The 25,386-nt window shown below is 29.5% G+C and overlaps 7 protein-coding genes and 1 pseudogene across 8 annotated transcripts; 3 read left to right on the top strand and 5 right to left on the bottom strand.

Annotated features, from left to right (window-relative positions):
* Positions 1-360: 360 nt before the first annotated feature.
* Positions 361-1,317, bottom strand: LOC112691511 (protein ZBED8-like). The gene is made up of 2 exons (XM_025565777.1): positions 1,126-1,317; positions 361-906 (listed from the first exon to the last, which is right to left on the bottom strand). The coding sequence occupies exons 1-2, from the start codon at positions 1,315-1,317 to the stop codon at positions 361-363; spliced, it is 738 nt and encodes a 245-aa protein (XP_025421562.1).
* Positions 1,318-3,668: 2,351 nt separating this feature from the next.
* LOC112691510 lies at positions 3,669-7,109 on the top strand. The gene is made up of 3 exons (XM_025565775.1): positions 3,669-3,733; positions 5,201-6,596; positions 6,711-7,109. The coding sequence occupies exons 1-3, from the start codon at positions 3,669-3,671 to the stop codon at positions 7,107-7,109; spliced, it is 1,860 nt and encodes a 619-aa protein (XP_025421560.1).
* A 4,101-nt stretch (positions 7,110-11,210) lies between these two features.
* On the bottom strand, positions 11,211-11,636 carry LOC112691509 (zinc finger BED domain-containing protein 5-like). Its single transcript, XM_025565774.1, has one exon. It carries the CDS (start codon positions 11,634-11,636, stop codon positions 11,211-11,213), a length of 426 nt encoding a protein of 141 aa, XP_025421559.1.
* A 90-nt stretch (positions 11,637-11,726) lies between these two features.
* LOC112691507 (protein FAM200B-like) lies at positions 11,727-12,089 on the bottom strand. The gene has a single exon (XM_025565773.1). It carries the CDS (start codon positions 12,087-12,089, stop codon positions 11,727-11,729), a length of 363 nt encoding a protein of 120 aa, XP_025421558.1.
* A 1,774-nt stretch (positions 12,090-13,863) lies between these two features.
* LOC112691498 (death-associated protein kinase dapk-1-like) lies at positions 13,864-19,757 on the top strand. 2 transcript variants are annotated; one of them, XM_025565759.1, is made up of 17 exons: positions 13,864-13,959; positions 14,478-14,678; positions 14,743-14,943; positions 15,008-15,162; positions 15,235-15,355; positions 15,425-15,611; positions 15,668-15,789; positions 15,850-16,060; positions 16,217-16,446; positions 16,586-16,732; positions 17,027-17,215; positions 17,286-17,504; positions 18,066-18,239; positions 18,308-18,520; positions 18,587-18,799; positions 18,871-19,105; positions 19,622-19,757. In XM_025565759.1, exons 1-17 carry the CDS (start codon positions 13,864-13,866, stop codon positions 19,747-19,749), a joined length of 3,042 nt encoding a protein of 1,013 aa, XP_025421544.1. In that variant the 3' UTR covers positions 19,750-19,757. The 2 variants fall into 2 exon arrangements, with proteins under 2 accessions (XP_025421544.1, XP_025421545.1); XM_025565760.1 differs by lacking the exon at positions 16,586-16,732 and having other exon boundaries at positions 19,622-19,749.
* A 392-nt stretch (positions 19,758-20,149) lies between these two features.
* Positions 20,150-20,686, bottom strand: LOC112691506 (gamma-glutamylaminecyclotransferase-like). The gene is made up of 2 exons (XM_025565772.1): positions 20,504-20,686; positions 20,150-20,443 (listed from the first exon to the last, which is right to left on the bottom strand). The coding sequence occupies exons 1-2, from the start codon at positions 20,684-20,686 to the stop codon at positions 20,150-20,152; spliced, it is 477 nt and encodes a 158-aa protein (XP_025421557.1).
* A 492-nt stretch (positions 20,687-21,178) lies between these two features.
* LOC112691499 (splicing factor 3A subunit 3) lies at positions 21,179-22,986 on the bottom strand. Its single transcript, XM_025565761.1, has 2 exons — positions 22,878-22,986; positions 21,179-22,747 (listed from the first exon to the last, which is right to left on the bottom strand). The coding sequence occupies exon 2, from the start codon at positions 22,738-22,740 to the stop codon at positions 21,238-21,240; it is 1,503 nt and encodes a 500-aa protein (XP_025421546.1). The 5' UTR covers positions 22,741-22,747; positions 22,878-22,986; the 3' UTR covers positions 21,179-21,237.
* A 406-nt stretch (positions 22,987-23,392) lies between these two features.
* On the top strand, positions 23,393-25,184 carry LOC112691500 (annotated as a pseudogene).
* Positions 25,185-25,386: the final 202 nt, after the last annotated feature.

Here is a 25,386-nt window from a genome sequence, read left to right as displayed (position 1 = left end):
TTAATAGTTTATCCGTGGATGTAAGAATATTTTCGTTTTTACCTTGCATGCCAGCATTTACGCTATTTAAATAATTAAAAATATCAGTTAAATATGCCATTTTAACACACCAAATATCGTCTGTAAGAAAAGATATAAAAACAGTGTTACCTTCGTTTTGAAAAAACATTAACAATTCATTCTTAAGTTCCAGAATTCGATTTAGAACTTTATCTCGCGATAACCATCTTACTTCACAATGTAAAAGTAAACATACGTGCTGAGCTTCCATTGATTCACACAGTTTTTTAAATAGGCGTGATTGTAATGGACGCGATTTTATGTAGTTAACCATGCTTACAATTTTATCCAATACAGACTTTAATGTAATAGGTAATGTTTTCGAAATAAGCGATTCTCGGTGTAAAAAACAATGTGTAGATATGATATTAGGATTTTTTTCTTCGCTAATGTTGTAAATCCTTTAATAGAACCAACCATTGAAGGAGCTCCATCGGTGCAGATTCCTACACATTGGTCCCATGTTATGTTAAATTTATCTAAATATGACGAAATTGAATCAAAAACATTCTGTCCTGTTGTACGTTCAGTAAGTTGTTTACAGCATAAAAATTGATTCACTATTTTATTTTCATCAATGAAACGAACAAATCCTAGTACGTGAGCTATACCACTGATATCAGTAGACTCGTCAATTTGCAAAGCGAAATATAGTTTATTAGTAGTAAGTTTGTTAGTGACAGTTTTCTCAATATCATCTGACATGTGTATAATTCTGTTTTTTATTGTATCGTCTGAATGCGGAATTTTCATAATTTCTTTTTTTGCATCATCGCCAAACATAATTTGAACTATTTCTGAACATGCCGGTAAAATCAAACTCTCTGCTATGGTGTGTGGTTTTAACTGTTTTGCAATTATTTCGGCAACTTTATAAGATGCGATTTGTGCTTTATCAGATATTGTTACAATTTTTTTAAAATGTTTTCTTTGATTCATTTGATTATTCAACAACCTTTCAAAATAATTTTTTTCTTTAGACTGGAGATTGGCGTGCTTAGATGAAAAATGCCGTTTTAATTTCACTGGCGCCATTGCGCTATTAGACAACTTTTCCCCACAAACCACACAAAGGGGAATTTGACAATCATTTTCGTCAACATAAGTGAACCCAAAATTTAAATAATCGTTGCAATATTGTCTATTGACCTTTTTTATTTTATTCTCATCATTGAAAGTATCATCATTGACATTGCTTGTATTTGTACTTGCACTATCAGTACCAGAATCATGTTTCCGTTTAAGAAATTTGTCCATTTTGTTATTAAAATGGTCGTTACAAATTAAATTAATTAACTAAATAAATTTCAAATTGTACTTACTTAAAAAAATAACAGAATCCTTATTTATGAAGTTGTACACGCGTCTAACGTTGATAACCGTGGGCAACGTACTAATACTAATGTATTTTATAACTTTTATTAGTGCAGAAAATAAAATTGTCAATATCTATACGTATGTTATCGCAGTATGGTGGAGATTATCGTATAATATAATAATAATAATGTATATTAATATATTATATAGTATAGTAGTATACTGACACATTATATTATTCGAAAGTTAACGATAACGTTTTTGTGTACAAAAATAAACCAACAAAACCTAAAATGATTCTATTTTTGAAGAAATTTTTTTTTCACTGATTTTAAAATTTTGGCGGAACACTTATACGAAGTCCACGGAACACCTGTGTTCCGCGGAACACCGGTTAAGAACCACTGCCGTATGGTGTGAAACGAGCCTATGGCGAACATTTTGTACAATAGTGAAAACTCCGTTTCTTCATAAATTGAACCTTCGCTCCACTTTCTGGAATTATTATCGATTAACTATGTTGCGAGCATGGGTGCCCGCAAGGGGGGGGGCAAAGGGGCCATACTGGGAATTTTTGTTTCAAAACTATTATTAATTTAATACCACGCATATTAATTATAACATAATTTTATTGAGATCCATTGATGAAGTTTAGTAAAATTTATTATATTTTTAGATATTCAAAAATGTATAATCTTGAACGTATTTATTTGTTTACAATATTTACACGTAACTGCATACCGCTTAAGACTATAAATTCTTCCGATTACCGATTTCTATGGTATTTGATTTTGTTCTCATATATTTTTAGATACACGTTGTGACCCTTAGAATTTTAATCTTGCGCCGGGTGGGATTTTATCCTGAGGGCGCGCTTGGTTGCGAGTATATATTGAATATCTTGGTTGGCCCTTTCAACAGATTCTTGACTTGGTGAGTGTCTAGGCTTTCCGTGGACAATTTTAAGTTATTCCCTTTCATTGTCACTGCAAAATTGTCGGGGCTCCAAATGTTGTAAAAATATCAATTAACACGTAGGTTACTACTTCAGCCCGTTTATGAGTTAACAGTCTAAGAATTACGAACTTCATAAAGTGATTTTGATAGACCATTATGAAATCGCCATCAGGCTAAGCTTGCATGTCTATTAAACCAACTTGACAGCGAAAGTTCAATTCTGATGAAAGTATAAGTTTTACAACTAAAACTTTTTTTTTGACAGTGGTCACATAAATTTAAAAATATCGTTATATTCTCCCTTGTTATATTTTTATATTTCAAGTTCAATTCATACTCCATAAGGTTTCTACCTCCATGTCCCACAGATATATGTACTTCATTAAGAAGTTGAAACAATTGTTCATTGTAAACATAATACTTAATTTACCTTCGGATACTGGAACTACTAACCTTTCAATCCCTGATATATTTACAACATCGTATTTTTTAATTAATTTGTAATCATCTGCAGTCTTTTTTTGTGGTTTTAGTTTTCATATTATTCACTTTTAAAATTAATTCATCTTATTTTACTTTATTTAAAAATACAGCATTTGCATTTTTATTTAATAGTAAATTGTTAAACTTCTCATTAAACTTTTTTTTCATTTTATGTTAGAAAATAGTTCACAAATACTTAGAAACGTTGACCAAAAGAAAAAATAACACTACACGGCAACTGCACTACACTGCAATGACAGACTACGTAACGTCGCCGTCGTGACAATAATCATTAGAAAATATTGAATAGCATAGGCGTGCGCAGACTTTATTCACAGGTTATGCAATAAGAAATATAAGGCCCCTCACAAATAAATTTTCTAATCTTCCCTTAATGTATTTGCATTTTTTTTTAACGCATATAAGATTCAAGTCACAATCTAAGTTTTTGCATATATACTACTTAGCTTCTTTACTTCCCTTAGAATCTAAAATCACACATAGTTTTACAGTAGAATATTAAACAATGCACTGTAGAAATAAGTAGTTTGAAATTTGATTTATATTTATTAAAAAAAAATTTATTATTTATTTAAGATCAAGTATGTACTATATTGAATGCTTTTGAATAATTTTAACATATTTATAATGTTGTTATTTTATGGAGAGTACTTAAAATCTAAAATTCAAGTCTTCTTTTTATCGGCACACATGCTTTGAATTCATCTATTACATCTTCAATATTGATTTCTGATGCCATCTTTTGCTCGATAAATATTAACATCAGTGAATCAAGACGTTCTTGTAACATAGTGTTTCTAAATTTAGACTTTACAATAGACAATTTGGAAATGTCCCTCTCGCACGAGCAGCTTGTCACAGATATTGTTGCAAATTGTGTTAAAGCTTTATTGAAGTTTGAAAATATTGTTTTCCGGTCGTTTTCTGATAACCAATTCAACCATACTAAAATTGTTTTAGTTGATGACCCTCTAATAGAAGTTCTATCAGACATATTTGTAATGAGCTTAATTTCAGACTCAAATGTAGTATTCAAATTAAATTTTTCCTTCAACATTGAAATATCATTACTATCAAGCTTTAATTGATTTAAATTTCCTGTGGCGGTAATTAAATTTAAAGTTTCTTAACTTAATAATAAATATGGGCCCCTCGCATGAAGCCGCAGACTATGCAGCGGCATACCCTGCATACCCCGTGCGCACGCCTTTGACCAACACACACTTACCCATTGATAAAGGTAAACCCATATGTTCGACCATTGTCATGACTCAATTCCGGAGATAATTAAATGTTAAAAGTTAAAAATTTTATAAAAAGAAAGGCAGCCGAGACTTATGATAAATCAAATACAAATTGAAAAGAAAAAAAATCGACAAGTGTGAAATTATATAGCTTCTTGATTATCAAAATGCTCTGCTAAATCTATGGTAAAAAGACCGAGAAAAACCAATATGAAAAAACCAAACTAAATTTCTGATCTTAAAGAATTATCTGTGAAGACCATAAGTGGAAACAAAATTATTATCTAAAATTGTTAAACGAAATAATGATTTTATTATGATTTTTATAATAACTGATAACTATAATTATTAAGTTATTAATAAGTTATTAGTAAAGACCGGATTTAATAGATATTGCAACTTTTTATTGATACCAGGTAAACCAAATCTGATCAAATATATATACGAATCGGATTAATCACAGTCTTCCTAATTAATTTAATAATGCAATTTTTTGCAATTTTCAACGTTTTTGAAATTATTGCAATTTTTGTATACTTAATATAAAAAATAATAAAATATATAAAATATACAAAATATTATTTGTAAAATAATTTTACAATAAAAATATAACTACGACGTACATTTTTACATGTAGTTAAATGTAGTTTAGCTTTTTTAAAATTATATTTATCTGAGTTATTCACAAAACTCACAAGTTTAGAAGGATCAAATAATTAATTCCTTAATAGTTTAAACATATTTAGTGAAATTGAAAATATTTCGATAAATATTCCAGGTCCCAATGGGAAAATAGTTAAATATTAATTAAAATATATTTTACAAAAAATTGAAGGATATAAAACTATTAAAACTTACTCTGAGGTTATGACAGGAAATCAAAATGTTAACTTAGTTATAACATCAAAATTTTTAAATTTCGATAACAAGTGTAGACATTGAACGTCCATTTTCATATATAAACATATTTTAAGTAACAGACGATACAATTTTAAAGAACACAATTTGGAGATGTATATATTTAAAATGATATATTTTGTAAACTTATCACTAGGAACTCCCCCGGCCCGGCCGGTGCGGTGGACGTTCTAATCTTATCTTAATTAATAATGCCTGAGCTTACTAAATTATCAACTTCTCAAACCTGGAGCGGCACAAAATATTGTTAAAGAAATCGAGAAATACAAGGTAAAATTAGTGGCTCTACAAGAAATTAGATGGGATGATACTGGAACGATAGATATACAAGAAACAACAATACTTTATGGTAAATGCAATGAGCAACGCCAGTTTGGAACTGGTTTTGCGGTACACAAAAGCCTAATACCAAATATAAGGGAATTCAAAGATATAAATCCAAGAATCTCATTGTTGACAATGAAAGCGCATTTCTTCGAAATAACTTTCATAAATGTACATGCGCCTTCCGAAGATAAGCCGCAGGAAGAGAAGGATGATTTTTATGTGAATTTGGACTTAACATTAAATGCACTACCTCAATACAGAATAAAAATAGTCTTAGGTGACCTAAACGCAAAAATTGGTAAAGAGGCTGTATTCAGACCAATAATTGGTAGTCACAGCCTGCACGAAACTACAAATGATAATGGATTAAGACTTATCGATTTTGCATGTGGAAATGGTCTTGTAGTGAAAAGTACAATGTTTCCTCATAAAAATATTTATAAGGGAACATGGATGTCACCTGATGGAAGGTACGTCAACCAAATCGACCATGTTCTAGTGAGCGTAAGATTCAAAAACTGTATTCAAGACATAAGAACGATGAGAGGAGCCGATGGTGATTCGGATCACTATCTGGTTAAAGGAAAAATGAAAGTCAAAATAAAAAAGGTTACTCGGAAAAAAGGAACAGTGGTAGACAAATATGACACAGCTAAACTAAACAATGTGAATACATGTGAAAGGTTCAAGTATCTGATGTCGGAAAAAATCAGGAGGATAAATACAGATATAAATGACTCAATTGATACAAAATGGAAGAAAATTAAAGATACTATAAAGGTAGTGACAGAGTCAGAAATCGGAAAAGTAAAAACTGTAAGAAAACCATGGTTCAACGATATATGCGAAGATGCTCTAAATCGGAGAAAAGAAGCTAGAAACCAGTGGCTTAATGACCAACATAATATAGAAAAAGAAATTGCGTATAAAGAATGTCAGAAAAGCGCAAGTAGAGTATTTAGAAATGAAAAACGAAAATGTACTCGGAATTTATTGGAAGAAGCAGAAGTAGATTCTAGAATGAATAGAACGAGACAGTTGTACCAAAAAGTAAACAGTATACGAGGAGGATACAAAAAACATAATAAGTTTTTGAAAAATGAAGATGGTTCACTGACAACAGGACAGGAAGAGATATTGGAAAAATGGAGACAATATTTTGGCCAAATACTCAACTGCGAAAATCCAGAAGAAACTTTTGAATTTCCACTAGTAGAAACCAACGATTGCGAATGCTTACCTCCTACTAGAAATGAAATAAAACAACAAGTATTAAGGTTAAAAAACCAAAAATCTCCCGGAGAAGATGGGATTCAGGGAGAAATATTAAAAAAATTAGAAACAGTATCAAGAATACATAATATTATTGAGATGGTATGGCAGGAGGAAAGACTCCCAGAGGAGTGGAATACTGCGCTAGTATGCCCTATCCACAAAAAGAACGACCCCCAGATATGCAGCAATTATAGGGGAATTGCATTACTAAACGTAACCTATAAAATTCTTGCATATTGCTTATTAGATAGAATACAACCGATTGCGGAAGAAATAATAGGGGACTACCAAGGAGGTTTCAAACCAAATAGATCTACAACAGATCAAATATTTGTGATTAGGCAGACCCTTCAAAAAATGTGGGAGTTCAATAAAGACGTGTATATATTATTTGTGGACTTCAAGAAAGCCTATGACTCTATCCACAGGGCAAGCTTAATCAATATTCTTAGGGAATTTAAGTTTCCAAAAAAGCTAGTTAATCTTGTAGAGGCAAGTACAGTATAAATGGAACAAGAATCAAAGTAAAGCTAGCAAATATGTTGTCACAACCAGTAGAAGTGGTGACAGGCTTAAGACAAGGGGATGCGCTTTCTCCCATACTATTTAACTTAGTGTTGGAGAAGATGGTAAGAGAAACCAATTTATGTGAAGGGGTTGAGTTAGGACGATCGACAATTAATATTCTGGCATATGCGGATGATATTTCTCTATTGGGAAGGAGTAGAGAGATGATAATAAAAATGGGAAAATCACTTATAAAGGCTGCGGAGAAAGTAGGACTTAGGATTAATGAAGAAAAGACAGAGTACATGGTGGTCAGTCGGAGAAATGGGAATCTGGTACAAGAAGAATTCATTGAAGTAGAAGGATACAAATTTAAAAGAGTGGATCAATTCAAATACTTAGGGTCAATTATAACTCAAGATAACGACATAAAAACAGAGATTTCAATGAGATTACAATCAGCTAATAAATGTTTCTTTGGACTTAGTAAAATTTTTAGATCAAGAGCAATTTCTAAGAACCTAAAAGTTAGAATGTACTTAACTTTGCTAAGGCCAATTGTCCTCTATGGAGCAGAAATGTGGCCTCTGAGAAAGACTGAAGAACGAAGGATGGCAGTGTTTGAGAGAAAAATACTTAGGAAAATTTATGGGCCATACTTTGATGTTCTCACAAATGAATGGAGGAAATTACACAATGAAGAACTGCAATCCCTTTTCCAGCGACCGGATATACTGAAAGAGATAAAAAAAAGAAGGCTAGTTTGGGCTGGACATGCCTGGAGAAAGCATGACTCATTAATAAGAAGAGTAATAGAGGAAAACCCAGTGGGGAGGAGACCTCTTGGAAGACCGCGCTTAAGATGGGAAGATTGCGTTAAGAGAGACGCCAAAACAGTGGAGCCGGAGATTCATTGGCAGGAAGTAGCAGAGGATAGAGATAGGTGGCAGTATGTTTATCTAGAGGTATGGTCTTGAATGGCCGAAACCAAGAAAGAAAAAAAAGAAGAACTCAAACCATTTCAAGTGTTATGTATTTAATTTTTTTTTTCGTAATTTATTTTAAATTTTAATTATGAAGACAGTTATAACGATTAAGAAATGGCTATTCAGTCACTTTTTTCGGGGGAAAAAATTAAAATTTTAAATTAAATAGTTATTAAGACCAGAATTTCGAACGCTTAAATTAACTTTCAGTTTTTTTTTTTTTTGGGGGGGGGGTAGTGGCAGCCTATTGCATACCCTTAATAAGAGGTCTGCGCACGCTTATGGTATGCAGCGCACTGTATTTAAATCTGGGCAGGGTACACATTGCCCGGGCAATCTAGTACAATATCCGGTGAATGTATGATAAATTTGAGGTATTAAAATGTTCATTCTTACATCTAATAAATTGTACTGTACTTTAATTTTATAGGGGAAACCAGTATATATTGTAATAAATAAATAAATAAATTGGCCAAAATATTCGGGCATTGTATAATAATGCCCAGATTTCCTACTTTACCCGTAACATATATATAATTAATACATTTAATATATTTAATTCTTTAAAATCACATAGTTTAGAAAGTAATAGTCCTTTATCTGATCATGTAAGTTTATTTATAAAATCCATTTCATCAACATACATAAAAATGAAAGTAAATTACAACTTAAAAGTAAATAATGATAATCCATCTCTAAGAATGTGATACAGCAAATTAATTATTTTTAAGGACAGTAAAAATTAAAAATAATATTTTTTTATTAATTAGGTAGCTTCCTTTTTTTATGTTATAAATAGTGTGAATGTTAGGTATTTACTGACATTTTATATCTAACATATTGTTTTTAAATGTAATTAAATTTATATACATTGTAAAATATTATTTAATTTGTAATCTGTACATGTATTCTATAATATAATTTTTGTCATTATTCAGGGTGCGGCGCAGCCGACTGACGATTTTTGAAGGGCTATAAATAATAAACAGTTAAACTTAGATGAAAACTATTAGTACTGTTAAAATCAGTGAGAAATCCCATTTTAAAATTATGTTTTGTAAATAATATTCTTAAGATGACGGCCGTCAGCATCAATACACTGTTTTAAACGTTATCTGAAGTTAACGTATGATTTTCTGGACGTTTCGATGGGTATGTCCACAATTTCCTTTGTAATTTTTTCTTTAAGGTCTTCTATGGTATGGGGGCAATGCCTGAAAACCTTATCCATTAGGTAGCCCCAGAAGAAAAAGTCACACGTGATTAAATCAGGAGAGCGTGCTGGCTAGCCAATGTCACCCTTCAGAAAGACTAATCGCCCAGGAAACCTTTGTCACAAAACAGCAAGTGAAATTCGAACGGAATGCGCTGAGGTCTTGTCTTGTTGAAACCATACACCTCTCAAATCAAGTTCATCAACCATTTCCTCCAACGTTTGCTGCAGATAAGTTTCTAACATTACAACATAATGAGTGGAAGTGATAGTGACTGTCCTGTTCTCCTCCTCAAAAAATGCCGATCACTCGGAACACAGCACACCTTATTGTGTTACTTTAAGAGAGTGAAGTGGTCTTTCATGGAGCCGTTGTGGATTATTTTCAGTTCAATAGCAAACATTTTGCTTATTTTTAGTTCTAAAAAGATGAAAATGGGCCTCGCATTATAGAAAAAAGTTGCTGTCGGAGGGATTTGCAGAAGAATAAATTGATGCTGACGGCTGTCATCTTACAAAACATAATTTTAAAAATTGGATTTCTCAATGATTTTAGTCGTACAAACAGTTTTTATCTAAGTTTAACTGTTCACTATTTATAGCCCTTCAAAAATCGTCAGTCGGCTGCACCGGTGCGCTACAGGGTGCCTGTACTTCTAATATTATGTCTGGTAGGTATGTTATTAGCAGGGCTCAGGACTTATAGCACTTAAAATCGTTAAATAAGCGCATAAAAACATCATTATAAACACTAAAATAAGCATTTAAAAAATTTTAAATTAAACAAGAATATTAATTTAAATAAAATAAATAAAATAACAAACATGTATAATTTTTAATAGATAATATGGAAATATTTATTTTATATAATTATACACTGAAATATTTAATTTTAATTTTATCAGGTAAAGTAAATTAGACATAGTTTATTTGTAGAAAACAACTGAATTAGTGAGATGGATGAGCCTGGACATCACTACATAATTTTTCAAATCTTGGGATCAAACTTGATACTGCTACTCTCATTTCCTTCTCCACATTGATTTTTGACCGATATTTGCTTTTTATCACAGCGACCGCCGAAAACCCAGCTTCACATAAATATGAAGTAGAAAACGGAATTAAAACACGTAGAGCTTTTTCACATACAAGGGGATATTCATTTTTTATTTAAATCCAACATTTTGTCAATTCCATATTTAAAAATTTTGATTTCAAAGTACTGTCGCAAGACAACTCAATTAGACTTTCTTCTTCAGTAGAAATAAATTCTGATGGAACAATGGAGTTAAATGGATCTTGAATCCATGCAAATTTATCAGTGTCTTCATTTTTAAAATATTTCTCAAACCATATCAATAGCTGTGATAAGTGATCTTCAAAAATGGATTTCATATCTTGAGAAATCTCAACTCTATTAGAGGTCAGAAACTGCTGCAATATGGAAAAAGAATCTTTGTTCGTGTCTTCATTCATTTGTCTTCTCCATAGTTTGAGTTTTTTTATAAACGCTGTCATTTTATCCATCGACTTCAAAATGTTTATATTATTTCCCTGCAATGAGGTGTTCAATGCATTCAGTTTTTAAAAAATGTCACACAAGTATGCCAATTTTATTAAAAAATTTTCGTCAGAAAATTCATTGGCATATTTGTGTCCTTCTTCTTTGAGGAATATATAAATTTCTTGCCGTAGTTCAAACGTACCTGATAAAACATTACCACGAGATAGCCATCGTGCACTGCTGTAGTACAACAAACTTGAGTATTCAGCTCCCATATCGTCACATAATTTTTTGAAAAATCTTGCTTTCAGTGGACGAGTTTTTATAAAATTGACTACATTCACTACACATTCTAATACTTGGTTCAGCGTGGGACTTAGATATTTTGCCGCAAGTGCTTATCTATGGATAATGTCATGGGTCCACAGTGCATCAGGGGCTTTGCTTCTAATAAGTGTTTGTAATCTTCCATAATTGCCAGACATGGAATGATCTCCGTCAGTACAAACACCGACGTATTTAGTCCAATCCAACATATTTTCTGACATAAAATTATTAAGAATATCAAATAAGTCCTGAGCTTTGGCGCTTGTTGTAATATTTTTACAAAAGAGTAGGTCTTCTACCATGACATCATCATTTATAAACCTAACATAGCATATCAAATCCAGCTGCAACCCAAATTCTCTTTCTTTGATTTTTCCTATCAACTGATCATTGAGGTCCTCCGCCATATGGTGAATTCTGCGGCTAATCGTATTATTGGACAAAGACACTTTTGAGAGTAATTTCCCAGCAGATTCACCAACCATAATATTTACCATATCTATAGCAGCCGGTAAGATAAGTTGTTCTGCAATGGTATGGGGCTTTTTACACTTCGCAATTCTATAGGACACCTTATAAGATGCAATCTAAGTATTGGTTGGTATTGGTGCATTCTTGAAAAACGTACTTTTTTCCTGTTTTAGTTCTTTTAACTTTCTAATAAAATAATCTCGAGGTTTGTCAATCATATACTTGTGGTTTGCTTCTAAATGGCGCTTCAATTTACTCGGCAACATGCATTCTGATGCTAAAACTTTCATACATACTACACATAGTGGTCTCTCTTCACCATTAATTTCTGTTGACGTAAAACCAAAATCCAAATAACTATCATCATACTGATGACATTTTCGCTTTTTTACTGTTTCACCGCGACTGGTTGATGGTAAAATTTCTTCGTCTTCACATGTACTCGTACGTTTACGATTGTTTAATAAAAATCGATCCATAATAAATAAACACAGAACAAAGTTACAACTTAAAGAAAATCACAGAACTTACTATATATATATTCTTAAGAAACTTTAACAAAATATTATAATACACCGAGACTGATACATATACGTGTATAGGTAATAAATAGGTACTAACGCAAAAACGAATTTCACCAGACACGAACAGTCGTTTATCTATATCAAATACAATAATTGATTAGTATAGTAATAATAACTTATTGTAGGAATCAAGATAATGGTAATAAAAATGACGGTATTCGTCATCATAAAATATCGTTGTTTATTTTTAGACCAGATAACATAGTTGACATCGAGGCTTAGCCGCGGCTCCCCTGACAACACACCGCGGCGCACCAGGGCGCCGCGGCGCATAGTTTGGGAACCTCTGTTTTATGGTATATTTCATAATTTATATTAATATTTAGTATTTAATTCTAGCCCTGCTGATTAAAGTATAAAACTTGGTTTTTTTATTAAACATATATTTTATTTTTATAATAAAAACTATAAAGTTATGAACAAAATATCCTTGGTTTTACAAAAAAAAAAAAAAAATAAAGGATTTAAAACTCTACAATCAATATATAAAATATTAAATGGCGAATTGGACGAGGACAATTTCAGTTGTAACCTAACCCCAGGACAAATTTCTTTATTTAAATATCTGCCAAATACATCATGTGACGTTGAACGGAGTTTCAGTCAATACAAAGCCGTACTACGATCCAATCGTCGATCATTAATTTTCGAAAATTTAAATAAGTATGTGATCGAGCATGTAACTCACGTATTGAATGTGAATTATAAATTTTATTTTATTTTATTTCTCAATTATATTATATTAAGATACACAGCCAACCACTAATGTATTTCAATAAATAAATATTTTTTTTGTACCTATATTTTTGTGTTTACCTTATAAAAATTTAAATGTATATATTTGCATATTTTTGTAAATAAAATGCATATTTTACAATTTTTTATTGCATACAAATCCTAGCCTTGGTCATTACTGTACCTAGGCCTGTATTTAAAAATTCGGCACCCTCGGACATATAATTTATTACCCACCCCAATAAATAATAATAATATAACACTTATTATTTCGTCCATAATCGAGATTCTTTAATATTAAAATATATCTTATAAATGAAAATCGTTTAATACTTTTTTTAATTAACAAATTATAACATAATAAAACATACTATTTTATTTTTTTTATTGTTTTATTTATTTATTTTCATTAGGTACATAATTTTTAAAATTAATTTTGCCAAAATATTTTGCCGCCCCTGAGACTTGACGCCCCCGGCCATGTGCCTACCCGTGCCCCTTTCCATAAATACGGGCCTGACTGTACCTAACTATTTAAATACAATTATTAAATTTAAATAAAATGTAATTTACGTGTATTTTACACGCATAATGAATAATTTAAACATAGTGAACACTTTTTTCTCTGACCATTAATTTATATTTATACAATTTTTCACACGAATTAATAAATCTATAGTCTTGGTTATTAGATAGAATATTTATAGTCGTGTTATCCACATGGGACAATGATACCGACGATATGATAACAGAAGTTGGCACTTGGCCATACTTATTTGTATCATTATTATTGTTGTTTGCTAATGATTATCGATAATGGTTCTTTGGAAATTAATAATTGCGTTTATTTATAAACGAATGTACTGTTTGCCGGATTTCCACGGTTCCGTGGACCGAATGGATATAACGTAGTGTGTACCCAGGTACCAGAGTCATGACGTCGTTACTACAATCGCTGGAGGAAGCGGACGAAAAACTAGCAGAGTCCATAATCGACAAGGATGACCCGGACATTTTTGCCGAAAACAATGTGAGCATTTCATTACAGTATTATTTCCATTATTAGCTGTGAAAATAATATTATAGTATTACTAGAGCTCAGTTATGTGTGATACAACTATTAAATATTAATCATTATTAATTATGTATTTTAAATACGTCAGAACTTCCGAACTGCGTGTAACAAATTTCACTAAAAAATTATGAAATGTATTTTATTATCATTTTATGATTTCCATGTTTTAATGTGTCTTTTAATGCCCGTATTGCAGTTATTTATCTTACGTTACCCTGTGCTATTTAATTCAAATTGCTCTATAAGATTATGTGGTCATTGATATCATGGCTAGTGACAGCTATAGTCTTTAAACGCAAACCAAGAGTTTACACGTTTATATACTTCTTTAAAAAATATGAAAATGTGCACTAATTAATATTGTTTCATTTAATGATGTTAAGAAATGTTTTGAAATTAGCATTCATTGTTGTACATAAAACAAGTAATGGACTCACATGACGGTCATAAAATTATTATTAATGCATGTTTAGAAGGGACAAACCGCTCTGCACTTGGCGTCTGCCTGCGGATTTCAACATATCGTAGATGTCTTGTTAAAGAAAAACAGCAGTGTATGCTCCAGAGATTTTAATGGGAACACTCCACTGCATTTGGCTGCACATCATGGAAACATATCTGTGATTAAAAGTCTACTTTCACAACAGCCACAAGTTGCTTACGAACAAAACAATGTATAACAATGCTGACAGTCTAAAATATCAAATACTGTTATTAATATTATTATTTTATTTTTAGAGTGGAGATACTCCAATGCATGTTGCAAGTCGTTATGGATATTTAGAGTGTGTAATGATATTGGCAGAACACACTATCACAGCAGATATTGTAAACAAAAATCTGGATACACCACTGCTTTTAGCCATTGCAGAGAAACATGAAAATGTTGCGATATACTTATTACACAATGCTCCTGGAAATTTAGAAATGTTCAATAATGTAAAAATGTTTTTAATATTTTTTTTTTAAATAAATCATTATCATATTTATTTGTTTTACTTAGGAAGGCAATGCTCCAATTCACGTTATTGTACAAGAAGGTTTAATAAATTGCGTAAAAACAATAATACAATTGGGCTACAGTTTTGAGTATCCAAACGGTCAAGGTTTATATCCATTACATATAGCAGCCAGGCATGGACATGTTGAAATTGTTAGGTAATATATTTTAATTTTATTAATAGTTAAAATTATTTAATAGTATTGATATAATTTAAAACTTTTAATTAGGTGCTTATGCATAGCCGGGAGTGATCCTCAGCAGCGTAGTGCAGATAATATTAAACCTGAAATCACTGCTATAAAAAATAATCAAAAAGAAATAGTGTCTATTTTTACTAAATTAAAAACTGTAAGTTTACTCAGTCTAAACATGTTTTTATTGATAATGACTTTATTTTACTATTATTTTCCACTACAGAATAGTGCAAGGGAAAACTATATTCAGCAACTATTAATAAAAAATGAGTACATACAGAACACAAATTTATTATTTTTTGGACATTCCAACGCTGGCAAGTCATCAATTATACGGTTAATGAAACTAGGTTTATTTTCAATACTACTTGACAAGTCACGAAATACATTAAGAACAATTAACAACAACAGTAAGTACACATTTAATTGGTTTGATTGACACTCTTTTCATAATTATATTTAACAGGAACTATTACATCGCAAGGTCAATGCAATAATGGAAACGAAATAAGTCTAACAGAATATAATATGTCAAATACTTCAAACTATAATAAGCATGACGGTACTCGGGGTATAGTAGTTCAAAAGGTATTAATTAAAATATATAATTTGTTTATATTATTTACATGTTTCATAACTTTTTTTTAGGAAAAATTATCAGGTATCAATGAATGCACGTTTTGGGACTTTTCTGGAGAAGATACTTATTACAACTCATATCATCATATAATTCAAAATACGCCCAACAAAATAATTGTAATTGTTTATAATGAGCAACAATCTTCAATGGAAATTTTGAAAACTGTCCGTTTTTGGTTGAGTTTTGTTCAAGCAAGACTTCAAATTACTGAACTAATAAGTGTGTACTACAAAATATTTAAATGATCTCTTATTATTCATTTAATATATAAATAAATAAATAGTTTATACATATAAATAAATAAATGCTAAGCCTAGAATATTATTTAATTAGATTGAAATAATTATTTTATGTAAATATTTTCAATGTTTTTAGATAAAAATGGTGTTTCAAATCATTTAGTGCCATTGTTAATAGTTGCAACACATAATGGTCAAAGGATGTGTTATACATCTGATAATTTAATTAAAACTGTAAAAAGTGAATATGGACATATATTTCAAATATATGAACAATTAATATTTTTTGATATAATGGGAGTTGATTCGTTGAGTATTAAAAACTTAAAAGAAGCCATTAGCTCTTGTAAAAAACAACTTCACTATGTAAGTATTTATTATTATTATTATTGTTTTAAATATAATGTTAAAATGAAAAAACAATTAAATACTATTCAAAATAACATTTTTCTTCTATACACAATAATTATTTAAACACAATAGTTAAATTCAACTTTTCTATCAGGGTTACTACCAAGGTGACGTTTGTGGTATAAACAGTTTGAACAAATTAAATAAGCTGTCCTTCTTCACTCGTGGCGGTTATAAATTACTTGATGATCAACCTAGGGAAAACTATTATAACACTAAATCATCAATAACAAGAATTAAGGTTTAAACTTTATTCATTAATGCACATTTGTTTTTATTTATCTTATTTTTAAATATGTGCACTAATGAAATTTCACTGTGCGCATCTAATTCAAACAGCACTAACATAATGTGTGGTACAAAGGATTCACACAAATTGTATTTTATTATTATTAGGGTACACACTACAATTAAGTTATTTTTATTCTTAAGTAGGTATTCAGCATTATATTTGATTGTTTAAAATGTATTTATTTAAAATATTTGCCATAAAACTATTAACATATTATCATTGTAAGACTATTACTGATTTCAGAATATTCCACGCATGAGTGGTTTTTGTGAAGCTGTACAACATTTTCTGCCTAAGCTAAGAAAAATTGCAAATCCCTTTCCAGTTTTGTCTTGGAAGACTTTTTGCGATACTATTCATCTTGAAGTAAACCCGTTAGCTACTAATCAACATTTAAACATATTACTAATCCAACTACAAAATTTGGGAGAAGTAAGTCAACTAGTTTTTTTAAAGAATATAATTTTTAAAAATATAATGTATTTATTAATTGTTTTTATAGGTTCTATATTTAAAGTCAGGCTTACAACCAGATCTGATTGTTATATCTCCAAATTGGTTTGGAACAAGTATTATTGGTACACTGTTTTCTGTTAACTTTTTAATCAGTCAGACACGTATGTCTGGTTCATATCAAGCAAATGATTTCCAAATTATGTTTCCTCATTATGATGCCATGTCTGTTCTTCAGTTACTAGAAACCATGAAAATATGTGTTCAAGTAAGACAAATTATTACATGGTTTTAATTTTAACTATACTCAGAATTTCAGATTAATAGTGACAAAATATCTGAGGGATTCAAAATAATAATAAATTACTCCAAAATATTTTTTTATTTAATTTTTTAGAAGTGTAACAAAGCATTATAAAAGTGTTTTATTTTATCTTTTTTATATTTTGCAAACTTAGTTATACCACAGAATAGATTAAATGTGCTCATACTATATTTATACTATTCTTTAATATAATGGTTATATATTATAAAATATTATCTTAACATTTTGCATGGTGGGTAAGAAAACTATTGAATTCTGTATGATTTATACATAGATAAAGTTATTGCTGTAACTAATCTGTAAATAATATTTTGTTGTATTCAACATAGATATTTGTAATTAATTGTATAATAGCCTTGTAATTGTGAAAATTAATTGATATTAACTAGTAATCAAATTGTGTTGCATTTATTATTGATATTAGTTTAAATACCCTCCTATTTAAACTCATTTGTTATTAATAATTGCTTTTTGTATATTTTAATATATATTAATTATTTTTAGTATGATAATGATGGAGATATTGAGTACGAATTCCCAGGGTATATTATAAGAGAAAAAGATGAAACATTATGGAAACCTTGGGGTAAAAGTGTTGATAGTTGCTATGGTGGCATTCGACTGAGTCCTCAACCACAGTGTCTAGAACTTTTAACATCAATTTTTTTTCGAATACAAGTATTAACACTTATTAATTTTCTTTTTTTTAATTTATAATTACTAAATCATTTTAAAATTGTTTTCAGGTAGAACTACGATATCTACAAAACAATTATTATGAAGATATGGACAGTTATTTATATCAATGGTATGGTGGTACTATATTGTGTATAAGCAATATTGAGTGCATGGTATCCCTTGAACAAGATGGTTGTATTGAAGTAAAAATACGTGGTTCAAAATCATCAAGTTATACCTGCTTTTATTTTCTAGAAGAAATATTGCACTCCATTAATCTAGTAAAAATAGTTTTTTTTAAACTTTTTCCTTAGAATAAGGTAATATAATGTAAATTACTATTTTAGGTATTAATTGAAACATGTCCAGGATTAAAAGTAATCAAAGAATTTCTTAGCCCTTCAGATTTGTCTGAACATTATGCAAAGCCCCGCAGTTATGGTGTTGATGATATATTCTATGCAGTAAGAAAAAATTCTGATTTCAAATCTCATGTTATTGATCCTGAAAAAACTAAAAAAGAATGTATATTGGACATAATTGCTTTTGGGTGTGATCAGGTGATCATTTATTCTATTAATAATGGTATATATTTATTAAAACACTTGTATTTATAAACTAATATTTCAAGGTGGAAACCATGTTGTTAAGTACAGAAAATTTGCCACTAACAGAATTGAGTATCATGTGTCGACAAGAATTAAGTCGTCTTATTGATCCTGTGCATCCATTAGGTAGAGACTGGGTATTATTTGCTCTCAACATTGGATTGGATTCAAAAGTACAACTATTTGACAACGGACCAACCAGTCCCTTTTTAGCACTGATAGATACATGGACAACTGTTCAACCTGCACCAACAATTGGTAATAATTAGTGTTAGAAACGTTCACTTAAAAATTGAATTCATTCACGTTTACATTCAGTGCATAGAAAAAATAACTTATTCAGATTAATGTTAATTTTTTATTAAAGTGAACACGTTTTCGTTCAAGGTTTACAAAAAAATGAACACATTCATTTGGCCATTCAGTTAAATTTTTTATTTTTTATTTATGAACGTACATTCTGTATAAATGGGATCTTAAAAAATGTATTAGTTATATTTTATCTATTGTTTAACCACTTTACATATAATTAATGTTTATTGTTTATATATATATTTTTGAAATTATAAATAAATTTAAACTCCCCAAAAATCATTCAAATTCATTAAAAATATCAACCTCATTTATGAGAAAAGCGAGTGATGTTTGCGTGTCATTTACAAAATGTGAACATGAATGTGTAAATACACATTGTTTCCAAACACTGATAATAATTAGCACTGAATCTAAATATTAATAAATTTAATATTAACATAGTGTTAATTCATTTTTCAGGGATGTTAATTGATCGATTAACTGAATTAGGCCGTGAAGAAGTAGCACTGGTTGTATTGCAGCACGTGCAATGTTATAGAATAAATATCATTGACATTAACAGCTGTTCAGTAGCAATAAATCAATGATAATGCAATTTGTTTAAAATTATTTATATTTATTAACTTGTTAAATTTTGGCAGCACTACAAGTTATTGTTTTATTTCTAGTCAATTAAAGTTGAAAGAAAGTGTTTTTTTATTATTGAAATTATTAATTATTTAAAATGTATTGTTAGCACCTTTATTTTGTATGGAAAAAATTACAATTATTGAATAATTTGTTTGTATAACATTAAGTGCAATATTATTTTACTCGAAAAATTGCACTAGTGTAGAACAAATAATAATTTTAGATTTTTGTACACTTTTGATTACAAAATAAATATTGGACTAATATAAATATTATTTAACTTACTTTATTGATTATATTGAAATGCTGATTCTTTATTCTAATAATTTTAGTTCTTCACTGTAAAAGGTTTAAACATTATGAACTAAAATTACCCCAATTAGGAAACCACAATTTGTCATCTGGATCTCTTTGGTACCTTGTGACATATGGAAGTTTATGTTCACCATAAGAATCATAATTGTCAAAGTAAGGTAATTCCAAGTAATTATCCGGGTAATTTGGTAAAAAATACACCCAACAATCAATAACATCTTCATTTTGCAATTTGACCTTGGTCTTTAGACGATTATAAAAATCTGGATGATTTTCAAATTCATCCAAAAATGCCAACATCTTTGCATCAACTTCATAAATTTCACCATTTATTTCCTAAAATTATCATCTACAATAAAATATTGAATGTTGTTTTATTTAACAATTTTCACTTACATATCCAGTACCTTCTTTTAGCAATAAAAATGGTATGTTATATTTAGTTGATATTACTAAGGGATACTTTTGTAAAGTGTTGGCAGACGATTTAAATACTGCACAACCATTTTTAGAGTCATTGAGATGATAATTGTTAGGCTGATTATGTTTTAATGTTCCATAAACAAAAACCGGTTCCATTTTACTGAAATAAATTAAGTCGTGAAGAGTTCAGTATTCACTTACAAGAAACAAATTTTATTAAAAAACTTAAATTAAAATATAAATACTCTTTATATTATCAGTTGTTCAATAATTCTGATTAATTAATGTTTCTATTTTATATCATTAATTCCAGTCTATATAATACCAAAGATAACAAATGCAAATTTAGATAAAATTATGACAGCTGATATACATTTATATTCAGCTTAGAAGGTTTGAATAAAGGTTAGGTACAAGTACCAAGTATACAAGTACATGTATCCATATAAAATCATACACTATAATTAATACTTATTACTTTTCTAATAATCCATTCTAGTCATATGATGAATATAAGTGATAATTAATATCATTTATTATTGATAATATTATGATTACATATTATAAGGTAAATTATTTTGCCTACTAGATACAAAAAAAAAAAAAAAAAACAAAAATAATAAAAATGATAATTTTAAATGTTATTTTTCTAATTAAATAAATGATGTTTTATATTTTAATTTAAAATAATTATAATTTTTATAATTTTATAATAAACCTTGACGCTTGAGATCTTCATAAGTTTTCTTTGTCACTACATTACCTTGAGAGTCTTCAAATTCTTCTTCGTTTTCAGGTTGCCATCGTTCATCATGCTTCATAGTCTTCAATTTTTCCCAAAGTGCAAGAGCATCTTCAATCTGTGTAACATTAGCAAAATGTGCAGTATTTGGAATACCTAAGCATCTCATACCATGTGCATGTCTCCATTCAGCGAAATGTCGCTGAAAAGCCTTGGGACCTTTATACGTAAAATTACCACAAATCTCACAGTTGTAACTAATATTTAATCCATGCAATTTGTACAACCAATAAGGAATTGGCTTTCCATCCCAACCAAGAGGTAAATTTTTTGGATTATATGGTATATCTTCACCTTGCTCTTCTTCAGATTCTGATGCACTTGCTTCATTTTCAGAGTCATCACGTTCTCCTTCGGTACGAGCTTGTCTTCTTTGAACATTTTCTCTTGTAGCTAATCTTTGTTCTGCTAAAAGTTCACAAAATTTATACACTTGGGCCTCAAGCATTGCTAATTCTTTTTGCCTTTCTTGTTCTTTACTACGGTTCATTTTTCCAGGTTTACCTTTGGCTAACAATGCCGGATCTAATGAAGTTTTTCCTTTAGTAGAAAATAGCCGCTGAGCTCGTTCTTCTAAAGTTCCACCACACTTTAATCCTAAAGCCATCAAAGCTGATTTTAAACGATCAAGTCCAAGGGAAGCCAACTCTTCCCAAGATGAAAAGGCGTATAAGTCCAAATGTGCTCCTACATTGGCTAAAGCACTACTAGTATCTTTAGGCCAACCAGGAAAAGTGCCTTCTTCCCATTGACTTAAAAATTCATTTCGAACAGTATCCATTTCATTGTCTAAATCATGTAAAGGTTTTATTCGTAAATAATAACCATGCAAGTATTCCAATAAAGTATCAACATATTTTCTATACTCTGAATTCTTGCGATCTTTAGGAATATCAAACAAATGGTCAAATATGGATAAATAAGTAATGTAATCAACCTTTTCAACTCCTTTTAAATTTACATATTTTTCATAACACTCATGTAAATCTAAATATCTTCCATAACCTTCTTCATCTGTAAAATCAACCATATTAGACATTTCCTCTGAAGGATTTTCCCGAAGATTATTTAAATCTTCAAATTCAACTGACAGTGGTACTGATATTTCATTGGGGTGTTTCTTATGGAAATCTTTAATATTTTTCAGACGAAAATAAAATTCAGCAAACTCGTTGGGTCCCGAAATTGAAGTAATTTCTTCTTTACGTAAGCCATCTTTATCTTCATAAAACTCTTTTAGCTTATTAGTTCCTTCCATATATTGATCAAGCAACAGTTTAAGCCTATGTTCTGAATTTATCACATCTCTTGTTGTTGGTTTCTTCCACAGCATTTCTTTCACCATACTATCGACCAAGCGCTCGCGTTCTTCGTGGTAACGACGTTGCTGTTCTATCAAAGTTTCCATTTCTCTTCTAATAGATATGTTAATAAAAATAAATTTATAACAAAATTAGATTCTTAAATTACTTAAGACTATTATGACAAACTGTTAGGTTACTACTTTCATATTTAACTACTGCTAAAATTTAAAGAAATACTCACGTAAGTATAGACCTGAAGAAATGAGTCCTAATCGTCAGATCAAGTGAAGAAAACTCGTCAAAACAATAAAGATAATCGAAGTAATGATCAAATGTAGTTTACTAACATTAAACAGAAACATTGTGAATTGAGGTTATCAAGTATCTCCCGGTACAGTGGGACCAATAACAAATAAAATAAATTTACCAGACGATAATAAAATGCTCCCAACAATGCTTAGGTTTAGGTCAGTTCTCCTCGGGCTTGGGTAAGTTCTCCTCATTGATAAGAGATAAAAATGATAAGAAAACATTTTATCATGAAACACCATAGACATAATATAATATTATGTCTATGTGAAACACCAACTGTTCGGAATCAAAATTTTTACTGCCAGGAATTTAACGCCAAAGAATTAGGATATACTGTGTTTATGTATTTTATATATTTAACGGTTTACTGATTACATTTTAAAATTATAAATCATTATCACTTTGGTTATTGTTTAAGACTATCACCTGCGATTATTTCATGAAAAAACTTTCAGCGATTATATTTTATAATAATCAAATAATAATAATTACTTAGTTTTGACTTATATGTACCATTCTTGAGGGATGCAATCAGTGAAAGAGGTCTTGATCATACAATTACAACATCGTCAGTTCTAAGCATTTATAACAGTGAAATAATTAGGTAAGTTTACTTTTATTGTATAATCATTGTTATGTGTATGCAATGTCAGAGTTATAAAATTATAACTCAAATGAAACTAATTATTTTAATACGCTTCTATTTTACTAGATATGTTAGGATTTAAAGATATTAAATTTTAATGATCTTTTCTTGTAGCATGTTTTAATACAAAATCAAAATTTAGGACAATTTTCTATGATAAGATTAATTTAATTTTTGTTATGTTTTATAATACTATTAAAATCATTATTTTATTATTAATATATTTATTTGCTAACAATTGACTAACAGTGTTCTTTAAATTGTAATTTGTAATTGAACTGTAATATTGGTAGACACTAAGAAGTAGCCACAAAGTTTATGTGCATCCAGTCCTCAGAAAGATTGAAAAAGATGAAAAGGTTGCGGAGACCAAAAACACCGCAAACCATCCACATTTCAAATTATACCCTCAACATTTTTTCAACAATAACTGATTATGAATGATATTAGTGTAGCAGTTGTTTTTGCCAACATTGATGCGATCTATAGATATCGCGAAGAGTTAACTTCTGTAGAGCTGGTTGGAGTAGATGCCACATATAAAACTGTTCCTCAAGTTCCAGGGGATCTTTCCTAACATTTCAAGTACTCTACAAAGATGTTGTAAGCAATACCTTCTGGTTATAATACTGTTAATATACAGTTAAGATATTATTTAATATGTTTTATTTTTCATTTAGGCATTTCCAATGGTCTATGCCCTTTTGAGGAGTGAAACACAAGAAACTTACTCTTCATTATTTACAGTAATACGCAATATTTTACCTCTTCGTTATAATAGAATAAGTTTTGTCACTGATTATGAACGAGCTCTTATGAATGCTATCAGGGAAATATTTCCAAATAGTCAATTAGTATGTTGTTGGTTTCATTATACAAAGGTAAATAACATTTTATTATGATAATACCTGCCAGATAAACTAATATGCATTTTAGATATTTTATTTTGGATATAATATTACATATAATTAATTTTTATTATCCAATATTTTCTCTATTTGCTTTAACTGCGGTATTGCCTTGACATGCTTAATCTGATGTTGAGTAGTTTTAATAATTATTACTTCAAATACTAATACTTAATATATATATATATAATATACTTAATTTTATGTCTAATATGTTTGCTTAATTAATTGTATGTTAGTCATACTTGCATGATAATAAAATATATATAATTAGTTTTTTGAGTTTCAATTATGGTTCATTTCTTTAAATTGTATGTACTTTACTAGGTTAGAAATTAAATGTGCAAAAAAGAGAGGGAAAATACATCTATAATGATAAGAGAATGCGTATAGCAGCTGAATCAAGACGGTGACTTGTTGATGTTTTTGAGAAGAGCTGGACACTGTGTTGATGAATATGTTCAAGATGAAATCGGATAATATCCACAGGTTTGTTGAAATACAAATGTTTAACTTAAATTAATGTATATAAAATATTGATAGCTAATTTTATTATTATTAGGAAGGTGATCAATAGATTCTTCTCCAACTTCAGGTTTTGTATCCTTTTATTATTAAATGATATTCCAAAACATAGTATAGTCAATTTACAAAATTGTTATTTAATTTATATTTCAATCAGTACTTGTTAATTTTCTATTGTAGTAAGTTTATAAAATTGTTAATTAATTTATATTTTAATCATTACTTGTTAATTTTCTATTGTAAGTTTATAAAATTGTTATTTAATTTATATTTTAATCATTTATGTATTACATAATTTGTTAATATTCTACTGCAATATGTAACATTCAAAAATGGTATCCATCCTTTTTTTATTTGTA

The sequence above is a fragment of the Sipha flava genome, unplaced genomic scaffold, assembly GCF_003268045.1.
Source record: "Sipha flava isolate LNK unplaced genomic scaffold, YSA_version1 624_pilon_pilon, whole genome shotgun sequence".
Lineage (NCBI taxonomy): Eukaryota > Metazoa > Arthropoda > Insecta > Hemiptera > Aphididae > Sipha > Sipha flava.
Note: the sequence above shows the minus strand (reverse complement) of the source record. Positions and strands in the feature narration are given on the sequence as shown.

Excerpts from the sequence above, each read along its gene's own strand:
- LOC112691511 (XM_025565777.1), bottom strand. The coding sequence starts at position 1,317 with ATGGACAAATTTCTTAAACGGAAACATGATTCTGGTACTGATAGTGCA. Across the intron at positions 907-1,125 it reads GTCAAATTCCCCTTTGTGTG|TTAAAACCACACACCATAGC; the intron begins GTTTGTGGGGAA and ends ATTGCAAAACAG.
- LOC112691510 (XM_025565775.1), top strand. The coding sequence starts at position 3,669 with ATGTCCCTCTCGCACGAGCAGCTTGTCACAGATATTGTTGCAAATTGT. Across the intron at positions 3,734-5,200 it reads TGTGTTAAAGCTTTATTGAA|CTTACTAAATTATCAACTTC; the intron begins GTTTGAAAATAT and ends ATAATGCCTGAG. Across the intron at positions 6,597-6,710 it reads GAAATGAAATAAAACAACAA|GAGGAAAGACTCCCAGAGGA; the intron begins GTATTAAGGTTA and ends ATGGTATGGCAG.
- LOC112691509 (XM_025565774.1), bottom strand. The coding sequence starts at position 11,636 with ATGGTAAATATTATGGTTGGTGAATCTGCTGGGAAATTACTCTCAAAA.
- LOC112691507 (XM_025565773.1), bottom strand. The coding sequence starts at position 12,089 with ATGGATCGATTTTTATTAAACAATCGTAAACGTACGAGTACATGTGAA.
- LOC112691498 (XM_025565759.1), top strand. The coding sequence starts at position 13,864 with ATGACGTCGTTACTACAATCGCTGGAGGAAGCGGACGAAAAACTAGCA. Across the intron at positions 15,790-15,849 it reads GGGGTATAGTAGTTCAAAAG|GAAAAATTATCAGGTATCAA; the intron begins GTATTAATTAAA and ends ACTTTTTTTTAG. Across the intron at positions 19,106-19,621 it reads TCAACCTGCACCAACAATTG|GGATGTTAATTGATCGATTA; the intron begins GTAATAATTAGT and ends TTCATTTTTCAG.
- LOC112691506 (XM_025565772.1), bottom strand. The coding sequence starts at position 20,686 with ATGGAACCGGTTTTTGTTTATGGAACATTAAAACATAATCAGCCTAAC. Across the intron at positions 20,444-20,503 it reads TAAAAGAAGGTACTGGATAT|GAAATAAATGGTGAAATTTA; the intron begins GTAAGTGAAAAT and ends TGATAATTTTAG.
- LOC112691499 (XM_025565761.1), bottom strand. The coding sequence starts at position 22,740 with ATGGAAACTTTGATAGAACAGCAACGTCGTTACCACGAAGAACGCGAG.